The 3,617-nt window shown below is 40.5% G+C and overlaps 1 protein-coding gene across 1 annotated transcript; it reads left to right on the forward strand.

The window, feature by feature from the left end:
* Positions 1-1,003: 1,003 nt before the first annotated feature.
* Positions 1,004-2,933, forward strand: LOC115691670 (L-ascorbate peroxidase 3-like). The gene is made up of 4 exons (XM_030618410.2): positions 1,004-1,114; positions 2,118-2,167; positions 2,624-2,689; positions 2,766-2,933. Exons 1-4 carry the CDS (start codon positions 1,021-1,023, stop codon positions 2,931-2,933), a joined length of 378 nt encoding a protein of 125 aa, XP_030474270.1. The 5' UTR covers positions 1,004-1,020.
* The last annotated feature ends 684 nt before the right edge of the window (positions 2,934-3,617 follow it).

Below are 3,617 nucleotides of genomic sequence, written 5' to 3' on the forward strand. Positions count from 1 at the left end.
CCATGGCTCCACAAAGCCATAATCCATCATTTCCATAAATTCTATAGCTTTACAACTCAAAAATCAGATTTTGCGGCTTGAATTTCACAAAACTTCAAAGTTAAGCCATAGTTTCGAAAAATATTCCTAATGGAAGAACGAAAGGCACGAGCACTTATCCGACGTTGTGATACGTGATAAATCCGGCTCAATGAGATAACTGTGGCTTGTACGCGAAATCTTTCTTCTTTTTTACTATTTCTTCCTTTTCTGTCCCCGCGCCCCTCAACCCGCCCCCCCCCTCTTTTCTTTGTTTTCGTGCACTGCTGTCGGTCTTCTCTCCTCTCTTTTATCTCAAAATGGTCTTTTTTTTCTTTTTCATTTTTCTTTTTCTTTTTTATGTGGGCCCCAATTGACTAAGTCAGAAAGCAAATATTACAAAATGGGTTGACACTAGGGGTGAGCACGGTTCCCGGATAGAACCGGGAACCGCAGAGCCGAACCGGCGGGTTCGATTCGATTCCCGGTTCCATGAAGAGAGGGTCCGGTTCCCAGTTCCCCATTTTTAGGAATCGGCGCTTCCGGTTCCCGTTCCCGGTTCCCGGTTCCTTTAGGAACCGAACCGGAACCGGAATCCCTAAAACAGATTACAATTATTTTTTGGTCTTTTCTTTCCCGTCTGTTTCACTTCCACTTGCGAGCATTTCTGCATTTCTGCCGTTCTCACGCTCTGCTAGGGTTCCGGGGGGGCTCCCACCGTCTCTCCTCGGAGGTGCAATTCCGGCCGTCCTTCTCGCTCGCTCGCTGGAACACCCTGCGCGAGATTGCCAGCGACCGAATACCCTCGAGGGCCGGCGCGGCGTTCGTCCCGGTTCGAGGGTCTCGAGCTCCCGATTACGCGCATTACGGTTCCGTCCCGGCCTCAATCGGCCGGCGACGGACGTCCGTCGATCGGATTTAGCCCCCACGGTTTCTGATGTCCGGCGGTTTTTGGCGATTCGTCTTTGCAGGTGGCACGACGCTGGGACTTACGACGCGAGGATGAAGACCGCCGGTCCGAACGGCTCGATTCGGAACAAGGAAGAGTACTCCCATGGCGCCAATGCTGGCTTGAAGATCGCTCTTGATTTCTGTGGTGAGCGCTCCCTGCTCTTTCTGAGCTACCTGCCTTTAGGTTTCTCTGCCTTCGCGGTGTTGATTCCTTTGGCGGAGCGGTGTCTACGCCTCTTCGGCATCCGTGCCTGAAGTAGTTTCTGGAGTTCATCTATTCATGCATCGACGGCAGTTTGGAGGACGAGCATGCAATTGTAGGTTGTGATTGTGTGAGTCCCGTTGCATGCTTGTTTGATACTAAATATATGTAGGTGCGTGGAGATTTGAGAGTCCAATTTCCATGGACGTATGTCTTCTAATACTTCAATTATAGCTTTCCTTCATTTGCTGCTGTGGGAGGAGTTGCTTTTGCTTATGTTTTGTGTCATTTGATGAGTAATGGTTGACTTAATCATCTTACGATGGTTAGTGCACTCGTGCGGGGCGCGTCGTCTGTTATGTCGAAGACAGTTAACAAGTTTGTTAACATGATGCTATGTACTTACAAGTTCTTGAAGGGCCAAGCAGTGCGTTTGCAATTTTAGTTGGCTTAACGTTATACTCTGGACTTATCAACGGGATTTAATCTGCGGACTCTAATTTACTTTTGTTACTTGCCTGTGGCATAGTGTTAGGTTCATCTAACCAAATTTAGATATATTTCCAATATTCATCAGTATAGAATGCATGAAGATAGTTGTTGCTTTAGACATTGATACTTTCTTTAAAGAAATCCCTACAGTCTTCATAAAGTTGAGGTAAATGTATTATCTTATGTTCAGTTTATGAGAGCATGCTCAAGATGGGTGGTTTAGTATTCAGTCTAATGCTTCCATGATTCTCGACCAAGGAAATTCTAAGACCTTTGCATATGTTTTACATGAGTTACCCTGTAGATATGTTATGATTATAAGAGTTTCAACTATACAACTGTACGAACCCATCATGGATAATGTCATAGCTTTGATGTATAGAGTTTTTTTGTGAATGGAGTTGAGATATAACTTCAGTCAGTATATTTACATTTGCTTTTCTGTTGGATACAGAGGAGGTGAAGTCCAAGTGTCCAAAGATTACATACGCAGATCTATACCAGGTGAAAAGACTCTTTAAAGGATTTGTTCTTCCATCTAACATATTACGAGTCGCCTCCCCCAATAGGTGGACGAAATCTTTGTTGATATGACTAGCTTAGTTTGAAAAAGACTTCAAATTCTTGCCATTTAACTTTGAAGTTTTTTTCCCTCCAGCATGCAACATCTTTAAAACTAATGTGCATGCACGTATGGAAGCCCTTAATTGGCATAACCCACATATTCTCTATATTCATATGCTTTAAGAGCAAATCTTTATCTATCTTGTTTTCAATCCCCTGGGCATTTAGTTCTCAGTTGCTTGTAGGAAATCTCCTCTGTCTAGTTCAACTGGTATTGTTCTTGGTTGATTAGTGGTTGGATAATGTTATATATAGCTGATCGATGCTAGTGGTTACTATTAAAAATGATTTATCAATTTGCAGTATTGATCATTATGAGCGAAATGCCTGTTTCAGCTAGCAGGAGTTGTTGCAGTAGAAGTCACTGGAGGTCCCACTGTCGACTTTGTTCCCGGAAGTAAGGTACTCTGATTTAGCTGTATGTGAGCAAGATAATTCTTACGAGTGCCTTATTCATTAAGTTTTTTTCTACCTTTAGGATTCAAAAGTTTCTCCAAACGAAGGAAGACTTCCAGATGCTAATCAAGGTATTTTGTTGTGTCAACTTTCCCTTTGTTGTCTGGCCTCCCTTCATTTCCCTCCATCCCTCCCTCCAAATATTATGGGCCACTGTGCTTCTTATTGCTCCAGGCAAAACGTTAAATAGCTATTTATTGTTTTCCTTAAGGTTGCTGCCTATTAATCTTGAAATGTACGTCCATCTCATCTGAATGTCAATTAGTAAGGGCGTGTTTGGTAACGTTTCTACTTCTGGGAACAATTTCTTTTCAGAAATAGTTTTTTCTATTTCTATTTCTTGGATGAGTTTTTGAGCAAAATAACGCGTTTGGTAACTGCACAAAATTTCTATTTCTGGAATAAAAAAAGAACAGAAATGCGTTTGGTAACTGCACGAAATTTCTATTCCTGGAATAGAAAAAGAACAGAAATGCGTTTGGTACAACCAAAAAAATTTCTATTCCTAATTTTTTTCATTGAAGTCTATATATTTTATTTAACTATAAGTACAAGTTATAAGTGAAAAAAACCAATAAGCATTGTTTATTGATTTGTCTAATCCTTTTTAACTCACATATATATATATATATATATCTTTAGCATGCTCTTCATGGATAAAATTAATTTTCTTAATCTTTTTATTATTTTGAATACCATATTTATCTATTTCAAAAGTTTCTTCACACCCGCTATTATAAATACTATTTATTCTCATATTAAATTACCAAAACATAAAAAGAATGCTTACATCTTAATCATGTGTTAGTTGTTTTTATTACCAATAAATAAACAAAACGATAACTCATTCTACGAATGTGAAGACTTACTTGGT

This window comes from Syzygium oleosum, unplaced genomic scaffold, assembly GCF_021117445.2.
Source record: "Syzygium oleosum isolate NSW1041296 unplaced genomic scaffold, Sole_v2.1 Sole_v2.07, whole genome shotgun sequence".
Taxonomy (NCBI): domain Eukaryota; kingdom Viridiplantae; phylum Streptophyta; class Magnoliopsida; order Myrtales; family Myrtaceae; genus Syzygium; species Syzygium oleosum.